The sequence below is a fragment of the Astatotilapia calliptera genome, chromosome 1, assembly GCF_900246225.1.
Source record: "Astatotilapia calliptera chromosome 1, fAstCal1.2, whole genome shotgun sequence".
Taxonomy (NCBI): Eukaryota; Metazoa; Chordata; class Actinopteri; order Cichliformes; family Cichlidae; genus Astatotilapia; species Astatotilapia calliptera.
The window spans coordinates 40,604,862-40,628,239 of record NC_039302.1 but is presented as its reverse complement, the minus strand read 5'-3'; the positions used below and the strand labels follow the sequence as shown (position 1 = coordinate 40,628,239).

The window sequence follows — 23,378 nt, the reverse complement described above, 5'->3', positions numbered from 1 at the left end:
GTGTTTGCACTGTAAAGCAGTTCAGTAGATGTTTCCAATGAAGTGGCCGGTGAGTGTGTTTAAAATGTTGAGTGGTCACTTAGAATAAGAAAACACTATATAAAAGTCATAATGTTCTCATGCTGCCAGAACTGAACTGTTACTGTTTCTTAACAGCTATGACACAATACATGATGCAACATATCACTCATCAAGTTTAAGGAATAATGACACATACATTATTGATTATTAAACACTATTAATTATATTTTAAGTTTTTAAGGGTAATTAAACTACTAAAGATGCATTAATTATAAATTAACATTTTTTTTCAAGATCGTTACCAAAAAAAGGGCCTTAGAAGTAAAATCTTTCTTTTTACAGTTGGTTCAGTTAGCCACAGCTTCCAATCCACCTTATTCCTAGCATCCTCTTCAAAGATGTTGAACAGCTCTGGTCTGCAGCAATCAATCTATGCCCTGAAAGTTTTAAATGTAAACCTTAGCCTCCACTCTCAGATCCTTTCATATCTTCCAACAGGTGCTGATATCACAGAGGGAAAGAGATTATGCACAATATAAAGGAGCCTTCCTGAAAACAACATCTATTAGTTCTGACAGAGGAACGCAGGGGTATCCAGATAATGGAGGCTCAACATCTTCTACTATATTCTCTCTCTTCAACATCCTTCATCTCATAGGAAGAAAAATGCCTCCTCCCTCTTTCTCCTGCTGCAGTGTGTGTGTGTGTGTGTGTCTGTCTGTCTGTCTTGCTTCCATTTATATGAATGCATAGCAGCAGGCTTAAATGCAGAGTTAGAAGTCCACTGGCAGCCTGCAAGGAAGTGCTGAGCAGGCCAAAAGTGCAGCTAAGAAGGAATTAATGCCAATCCATTTACTCATACAAATGCCTCACTTTACTATGCATCAGAGTAACAGTAGTTCACCCTTGGCTGTACTCTCTGTTGGGCATTTACTGAACATCACAGATAATGACTGCACTTACAAGACAATAAGGACTTGCGCCAGGCAGTCGGCATGGATTAAAGACACATTAAGGGAGATTTTTACTGCCATAATGTATCTGCAGAGGGTTGAAGGGGTGGTTGATCAATACTGCTGACACAACACTTAATTCTGCCAGGTGGTTCAGGAGATTCCACGCTCTGGAACGAGCCTCCTCACATTTCAGAATGCTCAGGGCTGGAGGAGTGTGAAAGATGCAGGTAAGTGACCAGCGATTTTAGGGAAACTTACAAAGCAGTTTTGGGGAAGGCAGGGGGGACCTGCTACTATCTCACTGTGGATGTTGGGACGGTGAAAAGAAAGTCAGATACTTTCATTCACAATCATCATTACAAGCACGGCCTGATCAACCTTTCATTTCAGGCTTTCATTTAAGTGCACCTGTGAACACATGGCTAAAGTGTTTGAGCAAAGACAGTTTGAAAGGTTGCCTGCAGAAGCAGATGGCAGCAGAGGACTGAGCTAACGCAGAGGTGCCATTTGTTTATTCATCAGACAAGCAAAGAAAAAAAACAAAACAAAAAGCAAAAAACCAAACCTCAAGCAAACTGACAAAGTTATTTTTTTGCCACATTTTCTAGATGTAAAACAGCTGTCAGCGCTTAAATGCTCCCCTGGGATTCTTGGTTTTCACTTTAAAAGCATTCAACGCGCTGTGTTCTCTCTCCAGGCATTACACTTCAGGCGCAGAAATACAACTCCATTTTCTTGTGTACACAGATATCCATTACCGCACGAGTCTGCTTGATGCCACTATAAAATGAGCGGGTCCTTTACCCAAGATGCACGTCCACTTCCAGTCAACCCTAATCCAGAGTCACACTTTTATAATATCCAAAAATAAGAGAGTGCTGTGAAAATATTTGCATTTGCTTTACCTTACACTCAGCTTTATACATGTACCTGATGAGCTGCTGGGTTATGTACTCAGATTGAATAAGTATAAAAATGATATGCTCTTGTAATGGGTTTAAGTATGGATATAACTAATTATAGTACTTCTAAATGGGAAGAGTCAATTGAAATGAGAAAAAAAGCTACAGGATATGAGATCTGAAAGTTAATCCCACAAAAATGCTTATTTGAGACTATAGAACAGACTAAGACGGTTGGGTATAATGCGAATAGTTAGTCAGGCTTGTGCAGACACATCTCCAGATGGATGTTAGCGTCGCTGTGTCTCTGCCGGATTTTTAAATGAGCCAACGTTTGCTAAGAAATTAACAGGTGATGCTGTGTTGGTGTTGTCTTTTTAGCTCATTTCCACTTCTTACGAGTGGCTCAGAAACACACGTTTAAAGAAAGCTTTAAGCTTGTATTTAAAACTGGGTTTTTAACATCCTTTTGTGTGGGTGAATACATTTATTAGGTACTGGCATAAAATTATGAAACTTATGTGCGATTCTTTAGGATGACAACAAAGCTGGCAATTAGTATCAGTAATATTTTTTTATCTGCTTAGATGCTAGTGTGGGCGTAGTGATGACTGTATATTTACTTTATTTTTAAGTAGAAGCAAAGTCCAATATGAAGTTTGGGGAATACAAATAATAAGCATGGTAAGAGAATTATCTCTGTTGTGTGAGTTTTGTCTGTTATACAGTTTCCTAAGTATTAAAAAAATGCTATTGCTGAATACTGAATAAGTGAATAAGAAGCAAATAAAAATAGAAATATATTCAACTCACTGTCTGTGTTTCAACGGAATCAGTGTGTGGCAAACATTAACTGTCAGTTCACGCCATGTCTGGATGATTTTATCTATTTTCATCTGCTGAAGAGTCATGGGGGGCATGAACCTATCAGCACAGTGAGGGGGAGGGGAGGGGTGAGGAGCAGGGACGCCCTTGGCAGCTGGATGTGAGGAGCTTTCATAACAGAGGGCGGCACGGGATGTGCGACTCCCTGTATCTGAATCCATTACTGACACACACAGGTAGGCAGCTGACACCACTGTCTTCTCCAACCTCTGCTGCTGCCTCTGCCTCGCTGATAACATGACGCTTACTGCTGAGAGGCGAGATGTAGTGGCAGAATTACCCATGACCCATGCTGCTGGAAGCTGGAGGAGGGATGCATATCATATAGTGATGAATTCGATTTCACACGGAGGGTTGTGTTTAAAAAATTTCACTTATTTCAAACATGGCATTTTTTTTCTCTCCTTTTTGTTTACATAACAATACAAACAGACACTTCGCACTATAAGATCATTTCTTTTTTAAGTCCCACTCTTTCACAACACCAGAAACATCAAACACACACAAACTGATCAGTTTGAGATATGAGTCTTCATCCTCACTGAAATCCTGAGGTAGTATCCACAGTAGACTACGATCATTGGTTTTAAAAAGGTATATACATGAGAAAATTATGCTGTCCCTAAGAGAAATGAGATGAAATCCTGTACTTAGAATGCTGTGCAAAACTCTAGAGCCACTCCTTATTTCTTAACATTTTGTAGGAAAATAGGTAATAGCTGCAGTGGTTTATTGAAAAGTGCAAAATGAATGGAAGCGCGTTATATATAAAATTCAGCAGTGGATCAAATAATTCCCTCTTCTTTGGATTATGGGTGCCTTCTTTACTATTCTTTGCCAAGATGAGCACACATGGCTTGAGGTCTGGGTTTTGGGGAAGCCAGTCCGTGACTGCTATTGTTCCATTGCATTCCTTATATCCTGGTATGCTTTTACTGCATTGGCAATGTATTTATGATCACTATCATGCTGAAAAATGAAACTGTTGCCAATCATGGTGGTTTAGATGGATGGTGGATGGTTTTCACATGGTGCTGCATGGTCAGTCTGATGGTACTTTTCCCAACGTGAGTGGCTGAAATGGAACCCCAAACCATGATAGAGCCTCCACTCTGTTTTATGGCTCAAGGCTGCTGTGTGTCGGTCTGGATGCCTTCTGTACATAATGAAAATGATTTGAACCAAAAATTTCCAATTGATTCTATTTTCACACCAACTGGAAACAGTGAGCTATGAGGACTGGACTGAAAGTGAGTAAAAAGCAGTCCAAGGAAAAACTCAGAAAGAGCTTAAGAAAGCCTGGAGAAATACTGCTAAAGACCACTTAACAAAAATGACAGGCAAGTCTGACTGCTTCAAAGGAAGATATTAAGAAAGAAAGTGTTTTGCACAGTAGTAGTGGTAGCAACTAGTTATGAGGATTAAAAAAAAAAAAAAAAAAAAAAAAAAAGGTGGGAAAAATAAGACCTCGCAAAAAAATAAATAATCAAATTTCAACCTAGGCGTTTGTACTTCAGGGACAGCTTGTTGCAAAATCTTGACACTATGAAGGTTTGCATGGCATCATTACTTTACAGTTGTTGTACAAAAAAGGTTTTAAAATTGAAATCTGTGAATTGTGAGGGGGCCAGGAGGGACTCTGTCACGGTTTGCGGGGCAAGTCGTGTGTAAATTATTAAAGGACCCAAAGTGCTAGCACAGCTTAAGATGAGAGTGAGCTTTATTGAGGAGGACAGCAATCAACAAAAGGCGAGGGTGGCAAGAACAGAACTGACAAAACCTAAACTGGGAAAACTAAGAATAAAGCTAACCTGAAACCTTGAGACACAAACGGAGGTGCAGGGAGCCATCGATAGATGCAGGGGAACCAGAGAGGGCGACAACGCACACCAGAAAACACCAAATAACACAGACGAACCAGCAATGCACATGAGAAAACACAGGGCTTAAATATACACAGGGCAATCAGGGAATGGGAAACAGGAGGGAGACACTGCTGGGAGTAATTGGACATAACGAGACAAGGTTGAAGCGAAACCAGAAACACTGATGGGAGACGCAGACCTACAAAATAAAACAGGAACTCACACAGGCAAAGACACAGACTGAGAAACTTTACACAGAGGAAAACACAGACAGAAATGACGAAACATCAAACTGAGGAAGAACACAACCAAAAACCAAAATATATCACAACAATACACAAAACAAAACACAAAACGCTTGATCGAAGACCCAGGATCATGACACACGTGCTGATTTTCATTGACTGACCCATATGGAAGTAGAATCAAGGGAAACTTTAGTTATTAAACTGTCAGTTGTAACTTTTTTTTGTAGCACTGCTGAGCCATTTCCAACTCCATCCTACTGTACTCACTCATGAAGTAAAATCAGTTTCAATACGTGTGGGACTTTTCTGTACTTCCCGCATCTTTATCGTCACTCCCCAAAAACTGGTTTGGAAAACTTGAATAAGCTGTAGTTCTGTAGACAGAACAGTGTATCTGTATCTCTCCGCTGACTCACCACGAATACGCTGAAAATGATAACAAGCAAAAAGTCTTACTGAGTAGTAGACCTATCATCCTGACAGCACGTGGAATAGACAGATGATGGATTAGCAATGGGAAACAGATGATAAGACAAGAACGAGGAGAAATAAGATGATTGAAGCGACAGCTTAGAAATCTGCACTGAAACAGACTGTGAATGAGACACTGATTTGGATGTGTGTGTGTGTGTGAGCCCCACAATGGTGAAAGACACATCAGGTAGAAGAGCAGCTGCTATTAAAAGAGAGTGAGGAGAACAGAAACGATCATATCATCCTCTCAGGAGATGGCTGCTGCTTTATTTCTTTCAGTTTGTCAAAAACAATGAGGTCTCAATCCATACACTCCAGGTTTACCCCTTTTTTAATATGCTATCATAGCAGCATTGTATAGTGGGCCTGCATGTTGTTCGTGACTGAAGTATCTCTTCTCATAATGAATATCGTAGTCCAAAAACTCAAACAAACTTTTACACTTTGGGTTTATAACTCTTTTTTCCTTGTGTCCTGGGGCTTCTGTCTGTAGAAAACACCCAATAATCAGTGTCTAAATCCAAGGCAAATTCTCTTTGAAGCAACCCAGGGTATGCTATTTATCACGTCCAATATCATATGAATAAGAAAAAGACTGCTTTATTCTTGCCAAATTTCCTGTTTGGCAAAAACAATGAATTAATTAGCTGACGAACCTGGAAAAACACAGATACACAAAAGCATGCACACACACACACACACACACACACACACACACACACACACACACACACACACACACACACACACACACACACACACACATGTTGTCATAAATCTATACACGGTGAATCCTGTCATGTGGACTGATGAACTATTGTCTGATTGTATCTTTTACAAGTGCGCTTTTTTTCTCTGAAAGCAGCAATAATTAGAACATACATGTGGTGTATAACATAAACAAATAACTAGTAGAAGGAATATAATTCAGGGCTCCTTTTTCAGTAAATACATTTCCCTTATTGTAGGGACTGAAACAGCGTTTGGCTTATTGACTTTGTTTTCAGAATGCACCAGTGCACAATTAAAAGTGCACAGAACTAACACTTCTCAACAAGTAATTACAACTGAAGTACCTGTTTAAAGTAAAATCCACAGTAATAGCTGTGAGTAAGAGAAACAGCTACAGTCACACAGTGTTATCCCATTCAAATGCTTCCTCTACTTGTCTATTTGTTATTTGAGTGTGTGTGTGTGTGTGTGTGTGTGTGTGTGTGTGTGTGTGTGTGTGTGTGTGTGTGTGTGTGTGTGTGTGTGTGTGTGTGTGTGTGTGTGTGTGTGTGTGTGTGTGTGTGTACACAAGTGAAGCCTGCAGTCTGCCATAAATCAGCCATGGCCTGCAGATTTGAACTAAAGTGTTTTGGAGCCTAGAGCCTCCGGGCTTTGTGCTTTTCAGTCCCAGATGAAATACTCTCTGTTTTAAAACAGCCTCTATTTTATGTACGTATTTATTTATTTAAAATGTCAAAGTCATATACCCAGTAAATTTCTTAAGGCTACTAGAGCAGGTAGTAAAAAGTAACATACATACCTGCTTCCTTGGAGCGAACCTCAGATATGGTTACGTGGTCAGTACACACAAACAAAACAGTGAAGAAGGCGCAGCAGCGCCTCTTCTTTCTCAGGAGACTGAAAAGATTCGGCATGAGCCCCCGCATCCTCAGGACCTTCTATCACACTGCCATTGAGAGCATCCTCACTGGATGCATCACCACCTGGTATGGCAACAGCACCGCCTACAACTGCAAAGCTCTCCAGCGAGTAGTGCGGTGCTCTGAACGGATAATTGGAGGTGAGCTTCCCTCCCTCCAAGACATCTACAGGAAGCGCTGCCTGAGGAAAGCGGGGAGGATCATCAAGGACTCCAGTCACCCCAGCCATAAACTGTTCAGACTACTTCCATCAGGAAGGAGGTTCTGCAGCATCCGGTCCCGTACCAGCAGACTGAGAGACAGCTTTTCCATCAGGCCATCAGACTGCTGAACACTTCATAGACACCTCACCTTCACTACTGGAACTTCAACATTATGCACTCCATACTGTACAGTAATGCCACTGTTTTGCACATACAGAGTCTCAACTCTGTATATTTTTATATTTTTTATTTATTGTTTACTCTATTTAATTTGTAAAATATGTGTACACACACACACACACACACACACACACACACACACACACACACACGTAGAAAAATATTTAGTATACACATCCAGAAATGCATATACTATTATATATTGTACATATATTTATTAGTTTCAGCTGTAGCCATTATTGTATTTTGCACAACTCTGTTGCTTGTGAAGCTCGCACACAAGAATTTCACTCACATGTGCTGTACCAATGTACCTGCACATGTGATGTGACAATAAAAGTGATTTGATTTGATTTGATATGGTAGTTTGCATCTTAACAATAATGTGGGACAGGGTCTGGCTGAGAGTAAGCAACACAGCAGGTGTAAAGCTACAAAGGTGATCAAAGCTTCCCTATTAAAGACTGACTGACAATAACACAGTCATGCTGTTTTGAAGCAGACCTCAGTGGCTATAAAATGTATATGCATAGTGGATCTCAAGTTATTAATATAATATAATCAATCAAAAAATATATATAAAGAATTAAATTAGTATTTTTCTATTGGGCCAGTAGGTGTGCTTAAGGAATGCTAAGTGATGGTAAATTTTGCAACAGAAACCACAGTTGTCTCTTTCCTTCTCCCAGGTGTATTGGTATGCATTTTCCATATACAAACCTTTTACCTGGTGAAAATACAACTGCAAGCAGAAAATGTACCCAACATAAATTTTTTACTGTCTCTGAGCCACGGGGTTATTCTTTATTATGAACCTTAATTAGTTGAAATCTAAATGGAGACTTCAACAGCTTCAGAGCTACAGCTCACTGCAGTTTACAGAAAAACTAAAACATAATGTCTATAAATTCAATCTGCACTTTGTGAGTAATTCAATTTCTCTCTACATGTTCTGCTGTTGCTTTCCCACGGTTCGATTATTGGTGCTAAATGGCACTTTTAGAAAGACATCCATGTTGATTTGATTCTGACGCTGACGTTGTGCCATTTCGGGTTGTGTCACACAAAGATCAACACTAGAAACAGGAAAAATGTATAGTTCTCTTTTCCTAATGTCAGCCCTCTGTTAGGTTTTGTATTGTTGATTGTCATTTATGCTTAGAAATATTTAACCATATATGCTTAGAGGTGTATAATAATTTGTAGATTGAAAGAATGTCTCATCCTAGGAGGTCTGTAACAACTCTGTGTAGCATGAAGAGGGGAGTGCGTTCACTCCTCTATAGAGTGTTCTGGCATAAGATCACACACCTCCTAGGAGAGGTCGTATCTTCTCTTGCTGATATATGGCATAGCAAACACACGTATATCTCTTTTTGTTCAGATGGACCAGCTAGACTTCTGGCACCAGCTTTGGGGAGTCTTCACAGGGTCACATCTTGACCTCACACAGATCACACACACACACACACACACACACACACACACACACACACACACACACACACACACACACACACACACACACACACATCACAAAGCCAAAGTACTCTTTGTGTGTATGTAGACGTCATATGTTAATGAACCTATGCATATTCATGTAACCTCAATAAAAGGGCAGTGTTACTCTGGACGAGCTGCAGAGATCTACAGCTCAGGTGGGGGAATCTGTCCATAGAACAACTATTAGTCGTGCACTGCACAAAGTTGGCCTTTATGGAAGAGTGGCAAGAAGAAAGCCATTGTTAACAGAAAACCATAAGAAGTCCCGTTTGCAGTTTGCCACAAGCCATGTGGGGGACACAGCAAACATGTGGAAGAAGGCGCTCTGGTCAGATGAGACCAAAATGGAACTTTCTGGCCAAAATGCAAAACGCTATGTGTGGTGGAAAACTAACACTGCACATCACTCTGAACACACCATCCCCACTGTCAAATATGGTGGTGGCAGCATCATGCTCTGGGGGTGCTTCTCTTCAGCAGGGACAGGGAAGCTGGTCAGAGTTGATGGGAAGATGCATGGAGCCAAATACAGGGCAATCTTGGAAGAAAACCTCTTGGAGTCTGCAAAAGACTTGAGACTGGGGCGGAGGTTCACCTTCCAGCAGGACAACGACCCTAAACATAAAGCCTGGGCAACAATGGAATGGTTGAAAACAAAACATATCCATGTGTTAGAATGGCCCAGTTAAAGTCCAGATCTAAATCCAATCAAGAATCTGTGGAAAGATCTGAAAACTGCTGTTCACAAACGCTGTCCATCTAATCTGACTGAGCTGGAGCTGTTTTGCAAAGAAGAATGGGCAAGCACTTCAGTCTCTAGATGTGCAAAGCTGGTAGAGACATACCCTAAAAGACTGGCAGCTGTAATTGCAGCAAAAGGTGGTTCTACAAAGTATTGACTCAGGGGGCTGAATAATTACGCACACCCCACTTTGCAGTTATTTCTTTATAAAAAATGTTTGGAATCATGTATGATTTTCGTTCCACTTGTCACGTGTACACCACTTTGTATTGGTCTTTCACGTGGAATTCCAATAAAATTGATTCATGTTTGTGGCTGTAATGTGACAAAATGTGGAAAAGTTCAAGGGGGCCGAAAACAATTTTTAATCTTTGCTGTAAATATTGTTCATTCTGTTGGTTTAACTTTAACATGGGACTTCACAGGCTTTGACTCACTGTTGGAGACGCCCTCTGCAAGCATTTATTAGAAAAACTGCACTTCCACAAGTACTTCATTTGGGTTGCATGCCCCAAAACATACCCAATATCCACTTGCATGGGCTTGACTTGAGCAGATTCCTACCACAGTGAACCTGATACGTTTCCCCTTATAGCTTCGTGTAACAGATGTGTAATGTGGCATCGGTGGGACTCTGACTGGATCCTTGCCTCGGTGATCTCAGGGGAGCTCGACTAGGCCAGGCACATTCACCACAATCACTCAGTCTACCACAGCTGACCTACTTCTGCTCTCTCACTGACTGAGTAGTGATTATACCTCACATCTTGCTTCTATTACAGGAGAGTAATTATGGCTAATATTGTTGCTACAGCAATGCTATGCCCCTTCGGGTGACTGTTAACGACACAATAGATTTGGCTGCTGCTGATATTATGAAAACACACAATAGATGGAGAAGCGCAGCTATTGCTCCTATTTGTAGGTGCTGATTCTGCTCAGTCTTGCTGTATTTACGGTTCAAAAACACAATTTAAGAATGCAGCTCAGGTGTTGATTTTGAAATGATTGTGTTCACTGTGGCTTGAAAGATTTTCTCACCTAAAATGCTACCTGCTACTACACTGGAAAACATTTGTGAAGCATACTTGCTATTTACATGCGAACATTTGTTCTCAACTTTATACCTGATGAGACCTACAGCCTACCTGCAGCCACCCACCTTCCTGCCTAGTGCTACTGGGATGATTGCTGGAAACATACAAAAAGGCCTCCATCCCACAGGCTCTATTTCAGTTCAACCAACTGCACAAACTGACTGTAAGAAAGAAGAAATGAAGGGTTAAGACTCCTTTTACCATTACTTACTTTCGTTCCTCCACCGATTGCTCTGGTATTGCGGCTCTCTTGGGTTGACAAAGGGCTACCATTATGTCATCTCCCTTAGAGTCTAATAAATGGGCCACAATAGTTCAATCGAAGCACGGCAAAAGATTATAGATCAGCATTGTTCCCACTGCCAGCCTAATGATCAGCAGCCTATTGCAGAGCCTTTGTCAGCAGTAGAATGAGTGAGCTAATCTTGTTAATGGTCCGTTTCATTCCCTAGGACTGGTTTGTATAGACAAAGGGGCTTTAAATAGAGAGGATTTGAGTAGTGAGTCTAAACAGTGGCGCAGAGGACAAAAGCACTGACTCGTGCTTTTCTCATTTTGCTATCGGACCTAATCGCAGAGGAACCATGTTGCAAGCAGCTAACAGCGAGCTGTAAACCCATGCTAATGTATTCTGGGAAATAGAGAATGGGGATGAGAGGGGGGATGAGAGGAAAAGAGAAATTGGGAGGGAGGGAGGGGGAAGGAGTGTAATTCAGTCTTCATTTCCTCTATAAGTATGAAGCATTTAATTTTCTGTTTACATAATTATTGCTCCCCTTCATCCTTTTTTGATAGGAACAACACATTTAGCAGTTTCTGCTGTGTAGTTGTGTGCTAGAGGGCACAGTGTTTTACAACATTTAATTGGCTGAAAACCACAGTATCTGAAGCTATGATTAATTGCAAATGTGGAAAAGAAAATTGTAACAAGGAAAAGAAAAAAAACTCGCTACTTGTTTTTGAAGCTTTGTAGCAATTATCATTTGAGGCAATTATTTTTAGTCTGTTCCCCACTGTTAGATGTAGCAGCAAAGAGAGACCCCCCCCCCCCCCCCCCCCCCCCCCCTTGTGTTCAGCTCCATCACATCCACTCTTGTAATATAATTTAATGCACCAAGCAAAAATCCAGTATGCTGTCCTCATTCTATCATCTCTGTGATGTTTTTTTTTTTTGTCTTCAATCAGTCTTGTGCCGGTGATACTCAACTATATAAAATCTGTGAAAAGTACTGTATACGCTTTGTTTAACAGATACTCTTGCTGGTAGCGCAGAGTGCTATGCAGTAGAGCACACAGATGTGAACACGGACAAACGATGCTGATGCAGGTCTTTAATGTAAACTCTTTAATCTTTCCATCTCCCTGCTCCGGCAAGTGTAATTTTATTATGTAATATTATTGTGTGAGAATATAATATCTGCTTAGCAGATATTATACACTGAACATACTTTCTCCTCTCAGCTCCCAGGCACAAAGCCCATGTACTGTCTGATTGCACCTATGTTAGAATATAGCAGGTAATTATCCAGTGAATTCACAGTGAGCAAATGGGAAGCATGTATAGTCTCCTGTGGTGTGCTGCAAGGAAGCAAGGGGACAGTCAGGTAATGGGCTAACTTTTCTGACTCATGTGAAAACTCTTGGTATCAAAAACCTACAGTCTTTAATGGGCATCTTGATTTTTGTCTATCTGTTAAGATTTATCCTCTGAAGAGATGTACTCAGATAAACATAGCCAGAAAATATACTCACTGTAGTATAAGACGCAAAAAAAAGTCTCAGTACATTTCCTCTTTTCAATTCAACATAGCAGAAAGCTTGCAATTAGGGTCCTTTAGACAAACGGCCTATTGAATCACTTTCACACTGACTTTAACCTCCTAAGACCCGAACTCATTCACGGCATGTATTTTTAATTTCTCTTTGATATTTGGGCATTTTGGGACCTGATGAATGTAAAAACAAAGAATTACCAGATTTTTTTTTTTTTTTACCTAATTTTTGTTTCTAAGAAAAATGAGAGCCACATAATGAGGATATTTGTTTAAATTTTTGATAGAACAGTAACAGTATAATGTCCTCATAAGTGGATATCAGGCCCTTGTAGAGCAAAATTTAGTAAATGTGGTGTCCACATATGTGGATGCCAGGTCCTAGGAGGTTAATGCATCACCTGAAATAGCTCTTTTCCACAGAGTTTAATCCTTTAACCCTTTAATGATTCACACCCATTGATATATTATCCTGTAAATATATCAAAAACCTTGTTTCACATATACAAGCTATGCAGTCAAGTCCATAAATATTTGACAACAGCACAATTTTGGTCATTTTGCCTCTTTACATCACCATGGTGCATTTTAAACCAAACAAGCAAGATATGATTGAGGTGCTGGCTTTCAGCTTTAATTCAAGGAGTTTAACAAAAGTACTGAGTTAACTGGAGAATTACAGTCATCTGAATACACAGCCCCCCATTTTTTCACATGCAAGGCGTGCAATTTTAAATTAAGGAAGCCATTATTAGGCTGAAACCAAAAATATCAAAGGACTATCAAAAGCTTTAGGATTTGCCAAATCAAAAAACTGGTACATTCCCAAATGTACCAGTGGCCAGCTCAGAAACACCAAAAGGCCTAAAAAAGAAAATTAAAAGATTGCAAACACTTCTCATGGGCTTGAATGTTGTGGTAATTTGCCAGGGTGGAATGATTGTGCACCATCTCCAATGACTTCAAAAAGAAAAAAAAGAATTGTTTTCAAGAATGAATTTATTTTGGATTTTCTCCAATCCAATGGAGTTGAAAGTACACATACATGATCAAATATATACAGAAATTCTGGGGGCTCTACAATGTTTTTAACCTGACAAAATCCAAGGCCTATTAACTTGAAGAGAAGTATAGATTTGGATAAGTTGGGATAGTCTCTTGGAACCATTTCTAAACAATCACCCATTCCAAGACCATCAGTTGAAAAAAACAACAACCAAAAAACCCAGAAAAAAACAAATACTGAACTGAGAGGGTGTCGACTGAGAGTCAGGCCCCACTCCAAAATGACACTTTCAACATCGACTGCAATTTACAGCTGCCCACACGGACAAGCCAATTACCTTCTAGACGATAGTTTTACGGTCAGATGAGACAAAGACTGAGCTATCTGGCCACAAAGAGATATGTTTGGAGGGGTAAAACTAATGTTTTGTAGCAGCTCTCTGCTTGTTGGCAGTAGAATCATCCTCTGGCACCGTTTGTCTGTCAGTGATACTGGTAGACTGCACATAATGGATGGAATAATGAATGAGGACGACTACTTCCAAATGTTTCAACTTGACAAATTAATATCTAGATGACTGAAACTTGGACAAAATTGTGTGTTCTAACAGGACAATGGAGGCTTACATTTAGCCTCTGGCATCACCTTCCCAAAGCCCTGACCTCAACTCTACTGAACATTTGTGGACTACACTTAAAAGCCGGTTCTGTGGCAATAAACCAACCAATTTAAATGAACTCAACCAATTCTGCAAAGAAGAGTGATCAAATATCCAGCCAGAATTACGCCAGAAGGCTGTTGACAGCTACCAAAAGCATCTGGTCAAGGTGCAGTTTGCTAAGGGACATTTAGCCAACCAGTGTGGATTAGAAAAAATCTGAAATATATTCAAACTTGTGTACCCAATTCTTGCTTTATAAAGTCATTAAAGATGTATGCTGTACAATCATTCCACCCTGGGAAAACAACAGTTCAAAGCAATCATCACAAGCCCAGAATGACCATGATATTCATGAGTGTGCGTAAACATCTGACCACCACTGTATAGAGATTTAATTGGCCGAAAACTAAGGCATTCACAAAAGTCTTGCCAATCTAATAATTAATGAAACATCACTTCATGACATCAAATGGGGTAAAAGTCTAACAAAATGTGTGAGATTTTCAGTTCGGAAGTCACTGAGCATATAAACCTATACCTATGGCAGGTTTTACCATCCTCCAAGCCCTAACAAATAGTAAACGCCAAATTATACCTTTGCAAAAGAAAATGCTACCTCCTTGACAACAAATCCAAGTGAAGTTGCATTGTATATGTAAAAAGACATTAAATGTTGATGGGTACTTGTTGGCCGTTCCACCCCTCAGTCACCCATACATTTTCTGTCTCTGAAATGCAGTTTTGCACAGTCGGGCATGAGCTAAAGCTAAACTCACCTTTTTCCTTATTAACATTAGCAGGGACAGGCTGAGGAGCTGCAGTCACACTCAGACTAATTCCCCTATTCCTAAGAGGGCAGTAGTGATGTATGAGGGGAATGAGATGGGAGGCACAGGTCGATTGGCCAACACTGTCACCATCACACAGTAATGAGATCTCAGGGGGAGGGGGGAAATAGAGAGAGATTCCTCAAACTCCCCTCTCACATAATATACTAATTGGCCTGCACAATATAGGTAAAATGCAGGAAGTTTTAATGACATTATTAAAACAAATTTCCCTACATGCCTGTGACAAATGTCATTAGTCAGCTGGACTGAGTGTCATGCATGGTCTCAGCATAATGACTGATCATGTATTAGCTACACAATGTGGGGTCTGGGTTAATTTCCTAGACTAGGAATATCTAGGCACTACATGAACTAGGTTTTTGTTCTAGTTTGGTGAAGGAGTATTTGACCAGTTTGTTCAGAATCCTGATTTTAAACCTTTCCAGCAACTTTGGGGCAAATTTTAAAAAAAGAAATCATCCTTTAACAATAATGCCACACCTTCCTGTTGCAGCTAAAGTGGGTTTTTCCTTGCAGGAAATGTTTTGAAAGGATATTAGAGGAGTGCAGAATAAAGTCCACGGATGGAATTACATGTTCAGGAGCTAGATGCACATTTTTCATGTGCCTAAAAGTACCCATTTTTTAATAAAGTGCATTTCTAATTCCAACATGAAAAAACAAAACAAAACCCACTATGTTAACTAATGTTTTCATATTTCATCATTTATATTCTAAACATTGTTTGATGTATTCACCTCTCTGTTATATAAATTGCACACTGACCGTGACTCCTGGAGTGACAAATATGTAGGCTGTAGTTTAATTTTTATATTGTCCTCAAGCATTGTGTGCCTCTGTGTGTGTGTGTGTGTGTGTGTGTGTGTGTGTGTGTGTGTGTGTGTGTGTGTGTGATGAATCTGGAGACAATCCAGAGGCTGAAACTATGTGGAAGGCACTTTGCAAATTACATTGATCTCTCCCTGGACCTGCCTCCTACCTGCTGCTCATCCTAATGCCTGTTTTACAGATGGCTGGGTGAGTGGGGGTGGGTGAGGGGGTGGGTGACAACGACTTCTTTACTTTTTTTTTTATGTCTCCTGTTACTTTCTGGTTCTGTCACTGCATTTCCCTCCTCTTTCACTCTCCTGCATTTGCTGCTTTTTGTTTCATCATTCACTTTCCCTACTTCTTGTCCATCACATACATGCAGATGTCAACCCACAGCACCATATGATACACTTACCCTCCCACTAATCATTTGTATTACTGACATGCTTTCCTCTGTCCTGTCCTAATTACAACATTATTAAGTTTCACGGTGAGGAGCAGCAAGGCCGACGCAAAGTGTGGCTTCACTATGGAACACGGTGGGAAGGTCAAAATAAAGCATGGTATTTAACCCTGAAAAATGATAGAGTAGATAGTAGTCCTGACATTCCCTTTTGATATTCGGCACTTTCAAGGAAATTACAGGAAAGCAAATAAAAGCCCACATCCTCACAGGCGGCATATATCGCCTATTGGGGGGGATGTCAGCTTGTGCAGCAACAAATACATCCAACTGCAGCACATTTGCCGGAATTTTGTTGAGATCATGTTTAGGTAGGTTAGAATATCAAAGCCTAATTAGGCTTAATGACTCTCCCATCTCTTGGACAGCAGCCAAGCATATGCACACAGTCTAAAAAATTACACGAAAGTGCTCCATGCAAGCCCATGGGGTCTCTTTATTTACAAATCAAGCTGTAGACATGAGCAAGGCTGGGAGTTGAGCTGTATTTTAAGACTTGAGTTCAGAAGTACAGTATATTATGAGGCAGCACCAACTCTGAGCAACAAAACACATTTTGAGAAATAAACCTCAAATCCTCAAACGCTTTTTAATATAGAGCTTGTTATCTCCTACACATACACACAAATTTTTTTAAACCTGAGTGTTTTGCTCTTTGCTGATAAAAAAGGGACACATTGAGCAATTAACTCTATTTTACCAAATCGAAAAATACCCATAAAATGTAACAGGCAAAGTGCAACCTTAACACCCAGGCAAGATATACCTGCTATGTCTTTTTTTGTGACTAAAGATCTCTTATCAAACAGATACCGTAAATAAAAAACTTCCTGATTCCTCAGATTCTGAAATGTAATATGTTTTCTTTCTCATTGACTGGTTGGCTAAAGTGAAAATCTGATGTTTCTGCAGCTCTGTTGGTGGATCCTAGCAATGTTTGTGGTATTTTGGTGACCTCAAGCCACAGCACTCCTCTGGACTGTAAAAGCTCTCAACCCTCTAACGAGCCTCTGCTGCTACGATTGCCCTGCATGGCCTAGAAATGGCTGCCCCGTTTCATCAGCCCTGAAAATATGCATTTCAGCAGAATTAATACTGCGCCTCGCGGATTGGACGCATGAACACGTCATCTACCTGTGAATAGGAGATTGATTTGACATAACAAAAAAGCACAAAGTGACTCTATTTGACCCACCACCGACTTCTGTTTTATACAATAAAATACGCAATATTCAAAATGTACACCGACTCTGACAACTTACTAAAATTAAGCACCTTATTAAGGTTAGACTGTTGGCAGGATCCTCCAAACTTAACATGTCTTAATACCTCTTTTTAAGACAAATGAGTCACAGTATATTTATAGTTAAAGAATACAGACCATATTTAACTCATTCACTGCCAGCCATTGGCAGTGAATGAGTTAAACCCATTGACTCATTCACTGCCATTGACGGCTATAGACGTCAATGGCAGTGAATGAGTTAAATATGGAGGTATCAATACTAAAGTGTCCTAACCACAGAACCTTTTTAAGAGCCAACAGGGAGAAACTCCAGCAGCTGGATTGTAATCTCTCATCTAATTTAAGGAATACTTTCCTAATGCGCTTATTATCTTAACTTCTAGTTTCAGTTGCTATGATTGTGCAAGGTCCATTTTCTTTTTAGTAATATCCATGCCTGACCAAGACGTTAAACCCAAGACAGCAAAACAGAACTTCCCACAGTTTTTGTAAAACGTGTTTTGCTTTGCTGACAAACATGTGCTACTGCAGACCAAGTAGTGCTGCAACTTGAGTCTTCGGTCTAATCTCTAGCAGGCAAACAACCATATCTTTAACATGCTTGCTGAAGTGAATGATCAAAGAACTGTAATTTTCATAGCTATAGATATGCAAAGGTTCTGATATTTTTTCAAATGTTAATTTTTTGTGAACCTGAAAACAAAGTGTTTTCCTCTGTATGCTGTTCAATTGCTATTATATGCAGGCAAACCAGGAAACATGCCTGGCAGTGCAACAGGTCAATGGGGAGCAGGGTGAGCAGCGAGGGGAAAGAAGCACATGTGGGCAAAAACTGTCTGAAAATGGTCCAGATTCAATTTTCACCATCTCCATGGCAGCTGCTGCCTGGTTAGAGGATAGGAAGGAGGAGCGAACCACATGAACCGTGTTGTAATGAAGCATGCAACCTATCTTCAGAGGATGTGGCAAGGTTTTTTGTTTCTGTGTCTGTGTGTCAGGTGGGATATTCCAGGGTTAGGAACTTACCTCTGCAGATGGTGCCATTTCCCACATAGCCTGGCTTGCAGGTACACAGATGTCCCCTGATGGTGTTGGTGCAGATGGCGTTCTCATCACACAAATCCTGGCCGCTGGCGCACTCGTCATGCTCTGAGGGAGAAACCGACAGAGAGGAACTTCACATAGAGAATAGAATGTATGTGTGTTTCTGACTTTGCAGTGTGTGAAAGATGGAGGGGTCATTTCTTTTTGAGCTGAGAGGCCACCCAATCACTACGCTCTGAGAGGACAGTCAACCGGCTGCTTGGCTCAGAATGAGAAGCCATAGCTGAGTCTTTCTTCTGTCAACAGCCACCTCTCTGAGCAACCATGTTTTCAAACACCAGTTATGCTTGGCATGCTCAAAATGGACTTGAAGTGGATTCTCGAAGGTGACTTCAAACAAACACAAAAGCTCGCTTTCGTTCCAAGCCCGCTTTTACTTAAAAACTACCGCCCATGGTGGAGAGGCAACAGCTGACACATGGCAGGTGTACTGACTAATTACTGAGCATCAGAATTAATTAGCCTAATGATGTTGGCTTGGACACTGATGACGTGCTAGACACAATATCGAAAATATACCATCTCTTTACTTTAACATGTAAACACTTTGAGTTTTCCAGAAAGAGAATCCTTGACTCTACTAGTTGAAAACAGTTGCTTAAAGTGTTGCAGCATTTGTACGCCAACATGGGAAAGAGTGATTAGACAGTAGGCTAACAGCATGGGCTGCTTCTGTTTTGTTCTCTTTCCCACTGCCAGAAGAGATTTTTTTTATTATGAAGACAAAGCAGAAAGAAAAAAAGAAAAACAGTTTCCTTTTCCACCCGTAAAAACTCTGCCAAAAACCTGCTCACTGCAATCAACGCTCTGCATCCCGGCAATGAGACAAGGTGAATGTCCCTACTGCTGAGTATGTGACAAATTCAGTACAAGAACATTATCACAGATAATGCGGGGAATATAATTAAAGCATGATATGGCCAGAACATATATAAGCCGTCTCGAGCAGGGCTGTCAGACTCATTGTAGTTCAAACAGAGCTCGGTTTGATCTTAAATGGGCTGTCAGATTAAAACCGGGACAAAACAGCATGTTTTAAAAGTGTGCAGGAGCACAAGTACATTCTGAGAATGAACCAATTTAATCACTTTGTCTAAGTCTTGATTTTGATCTTATTTTTACTGCTGTTATTGCTTTATTGTTTTCATATTTATTAGTGGAGTTTGGAGGCCTATAATAATAATAGATTGCATTTATATAGCGCTTTTCGGGGCCCTCAAAGCGCTGTACAATTCCACTATTCATTCACTCACTGGTGGAGGCAAGCTACAGTTGTAGCCACAGCTACCCTGGGGTAGACTGACAGATGCGAGGCTGCCATATCGCGCCATCGGCCCCTCTGGCCATCACCAGTAGGCGGTAGGTGAAGTGTCTTGCCCAAGGACACAACGACTGAGACTGTCCGAGCCAGGGCTTGAACCAGCAACATTCCGGTTGCAAGACGAACTGCCAACTCTTTGAGCCACCATGTACCCCACCTCTTGTCCTATGACAGCTGGGATAAGCTTCAGCCCGCCCATAACTCTGAATTGGATTAGTGGAAGAAAATTCAATGGATGGCTGGATGTATAGTTGAGTTTAGAGTTACAGCAGCCCTGCTGTGCAGAGAAACCTGAACCCTATGGCTCTCTAGGAGGTTTGGCTTGTGCACCTTTTCCACATTTTGTTTGACATGTTACCCTCCTCTTCACAAAGCCATCCTGTGCATGGGATTAGGCTGTTTAGTGGGCTGTTTATGGCTTGAGGGCCAAATGTTTGACACTTGGATCTAGTACTTACAGTCGGGGTGACAAATCTAGTCCCTGATTGCGTTCAATATATCAGTTTAGAACAATATGAAGATATATTCATGATTGCATTTGTTTTTGTGATGTGCTCTAATTTGTCAAAACTATTTAACAATATGATGACCAAAACAATTGTCAGCTTAAATGTGTAGCTCTGAATGAACGAGTGGAGGTGCACTGATCCAATCACAACACAGAAAGTGGTCTTACAGCAGCTGATGATAATGACAGCAAGCATGACTTCTGTCATGTCAAACCCTTGAAAGAGAAATTATTGCCTTATTCACTCATTCTTTGACTCAAATAAAGTGGCAAACAATATTCTATGACCGCAAACTGAGACAATTTTTTGTAATAGAAAACTTGCAAGGTCAGCATTATGAAAATATGGACAGTTTTGTTAGAATCGTGAAATGCTGACTTACTAATAAAATAGTAAGTGCTGCGAGTAACGTACAATCTCAGGGTCGGTGTTTTATATTCTGCTGGGTACCATGAACTGCTCTCTTGACTTTTATATGTTTGCTCTTAGATAGAGGCCTGGGGGGAAAGGAAAGGGATTTAGTACTGCAGGCAGTGCATGATTAACCACCACTAAGAGACCTTCCACTAAACAGGAATTGCATTTCACTTCTCTGGCAGCGTAGTTCAAATGTAACTGCATAGCTGAAGTTTAACTTTGGACTTTTCACATCTTTGATGGTTTGCTGCATTTGCTAAACTTAAAAAATATTTTTATATGATACAAAGTAACACAGGTAGCTTTTGTGGTAGCTTAGCAAATTATGAATGCACCATATTTTATTGTAAAAAATGCTATTTTTTGGATCTGACTGAGCTACTATGGTAGTGATTTCTGTATTACAATGTAGGCTTTTCTGGTTTGTCATCCTTTTTGACCCGAGTGACTAAAATGTAAGAAAAACAGAGCCCCATGGTATATTAAAGGCATGTGAAACTAGCTATAAACTCAACACCATGAGTTTACTTAGAGGGTAGTTCTCATCGGCCATAAAGACAAAGACTTCACCAATGAACAACAGCAAATTTGATTATGACACTATTAGTGGTTTTAAAATATTTACATTTGTTATTTTATGATCTGATGCACTGATCTTGGCAAGTCAGCCCCCTGGCAGTTTCTGTGCTTACTATGCATTTCCCTCTGGGATCAATACAATCTTCTTATTCTTATTTTTATTATTTTTTTAAGAACAGCTCATCTGTAGTCCTCCAAAAGTAGGCTAACTTAACCACGTGCAGGATATTTTCAAACTTAAGCTGTATGCTAAGGAGAGATGATTTTTCTTTCAATTTGAAACAGAGAATTTCTCCTCCTTTGTAATGTGTTTCATAGTAACCTGTGTGGTTCAGAGACCTTACCTCCATGAAACTTGGAGACTAGAGCTTCTCTCAAATCCTAATAAAAAAAACATAATGAGGGAATACTTCCCAGTTTTCCCCCTGTTCCATTCACAGCAGAGCTGACAACAGACCTGCTGGACTCACCAGTGTGCTGATGTATAACTGCTCATCGTTGCAAGTGGTCTTAGTTGGAAATCACAGCTAAGGCTGTTGTTTACAGCAAATCAAACTGCAACGTTTATTAGGACCTTTCACCCATACCTATTCTCCACAAATTAATAAACCTTGTGCGTAGCACACATACAATATATTATTTAGGTTTATTTAAATTGCTGATGTAACATTTATGCAGACCGATGTGCTCAAAAATTCTAAAACTGAACCTAAAGTCACAGCATAGTTTTTTTTTTCAAAACACTATAGAAGATTTTCGTGTTCAGTTCTAAAGGAGCCAAAGGTGACACTTGTAACATTAAAAAAATGTTCAGGTGTCACAGTTAAGCCATTGCGTTATGATATTGAGGCAGCATAGACAGGTGAAAATGCACTAGAAAGCAGAAGCTTCTTACTTACTATGAAATGTCAAAAGACCTACCGTGAAAAAAGGCATATATTTTTATCTCTGCTACTGAGGTGACAGATACATTTCTGCAACAGGAAAGAAATGTCTGATTGTCGTGTCACACTGTTAAAAGCAAATGAGCAACTGCTTGGCTGAGCTCCTGTTTCTTTAAACTGCACCGGCATGCTGCAGCATTTTAAACGCCACAGAATTAACATGTTACACACATGTTACACTAACGAGACCCACTCTGACAGGCCTGTGTTACGGTTGATCTTGGGGCCTCATAACTCGGTGGTTGCTGTGTAGTTGAAAAGAACTAAATTATAACAACATGAAATGATAATCACAGGTGTCAAGTCAAAAATCACACCAAAGTTCCTAAAACTGGGTGAAAGTAAGAAGCTCAAAGACCATGGTCACTGTCATACCCATGTAGAAGGTTGGGTTGCCCAAATAAAATAACTTCTTCATTTATGATCATGTATCTCTGAGAGTGTTCGCCAGAGAACAGAAATAAAAACACTGATATTGATTTGTACTGGCAGATATATCTGGAGATTACCTGGAACGCAGTGAAGTAGATGTGCTTTTTAAAAGTAATTGCAGAAGGAAGTGTGGTGGCAGATTTCTTTTCTCATGTATTAATCACATATTCAATCATATCACATTAGTTATAGTAATATCACTTTCTCACTGTACTATAGTAAGAGCACTCCTGTCACTAGTTTACATGCATGTGGAATGTTAACACAGTGAGGCCATTGTAATGGGAGACGTTAAACAGATAGTGGGACTCCTTCTGCTTATCAGGGATGTAAATCTTTAGGTGTAAATCTCCTCCCTCACAAGGTCATAATTCTCTCTGTGAGGGAGGAGGTATAGCCCCCCCCCCCAACATGTAAGAGTTTGTGGAATGTTCTTTGTCTGTGTCTCTGTATATAAGATGTAAGGGAAAAACCTGGCAGAGGTAGGAAGCAAAAGATTTCAAAGGCTCTGGAAAGGAAAACTAGTGAGAGATGT

At 40.2% G+C, this 23,378-nt stretch overlaps 1 protein-coding gene across 1 annotated transcript in view; it reads right to left on the bottom strand.

The window, feature by feature from the left end:
* Positions 1 to 23,378, bottom strand: part of LOC113027985 (protein kinase C-binding protein NELL1) — a 309,284-nt gene that overhangs the window by 53,725 nt on the left and 232,181 nt on the right. Inside the window, exon 14 of the mRNA XM_026177879.1 lies at positions 18,564 to 18,686. Within this exon, the coding sequence (XP_026033664.1) occupies positions 18,564 to 18,686 (123 nt within the window). The remainder of the gene's footprint in view (positions 1 to 18,563; positions 18,687 to 23,378) is intronic.